At 63.7% G+C, this 821-nt stretch overlaps 1 protein-coding gene across 1 annotated transcript; it reads right to left on the bottom strand.

Annotated features, from left to right (window-relative positions):
- Positions 1-237: 237 nt before the first annotated feature.
- On the bottom strand, positions 238-657 carry LOC105562057. The gene has a single exon (XM_012012563.1). The coding sequence runs from the start codon at positions 655-657 to the stop codon at positions 238-240; it is 420 nt and encodes a 139-aa protein (XP_011867953.1).
- Positions 658-821: the final 164 nt, after the last annotated feature.

Here is an 821-nt window from a genome sequence, read left to right as displayed (position 1 = left end):
CACCGATATATATTATCGGTGGTCCGACAGAGTTTCGATGCCCTTCTCCACCCTCCACCTGGTAATCAAGCGCACGGCCGAGGGGGTAGCCCATGTGATATCCACAATGGACTCCCCCTGCGTCCGCACGCAGGTGGGGGTCCGGCCCTCGTTCACGAGGACCAGTCCGTGCATCGCCGCCCATCTCGCCAGCGCCTTGCCCCTTCCGTTCGTGCGTCGGGAACCCCAATCCGTATGCTACGCATTGAAGTCCCCAGCCACGAGGACCGGCCTCGGACTCAGGCGTATGAGCGTCTGTCCAATGTCGGAAAGCCAGCCCTCAAAGGGGCGGAGGCGTCTGTTGGGCCTTAAATAGGCCCCAACGACCGCGATGCGGCCCCATTGCACAGCGACGTGCCGATCGCCTCTCTCGATGGCGGTCGTGTGTGGCCCTCCGGGCTCCGACCGCCATCGGATCGCCACCGAGCCCCTCTCCCGCCCGACAGCCCAGTATGGGCTGTTTTCCGGGGCGCGGTGAGGCTCGGAGACGATCGCCAACGTGAACCCCCTCTCCGTCATGCTTTGTTGAAGCAGATCTTGTGCATGCGGAGAGTGGTTCACGTTGGCCTGCAGTAGGCCATATCCTTTTCGATTCGGACGAGGGGGAGGGTGAGGCATTACTTAGTCTCATTATCCCCCCCGTCCGATAGGGCCTCAACCTCCATGGCCTCTGGTGGAAGTGAGGCCTTCTCTCCTGGCGCCCCGCGAGGTTGGCGCTGCGATTGGGGCTCCTGCGTCGAGCCGCACGCTTCCTCCCTCCTCTCCTCCGCCGGCCGCGCTTC

The sequence above is a fragment of the Vollenhovia emeryi genome, unplaced genomic scaffold (assembly GCF_000949405.1).
Source record: "Vollenhovia emeryi isolate VEMERY1.0 unplaced genomic scaffold, V.emery_V1.0 DF945041.1, whole genome shotgun sequence".
Taxonomy (NCBI): Eukaryota; Metazoa; Arthropoda; class Insecta; order Hymenoptera; family Formicidae; genus Vollenhovia; species Vollenhovia emeryi.
The sequence above is the reverse complement of the archived record's forward strand: the minus strand, read 5'-3'. Positions and strand labels throughout refer to the sequence as shown.

What these genes read in the sequence shown, in the direction of transcription:
- LOC105562057 (XM_012012563.1), bottom strand. Translation starts at nt 657, where the DNA reads ATGCCTCACCCTCCCCCTCGTCCGAATCGAAAAGGATATGGCCTACTG.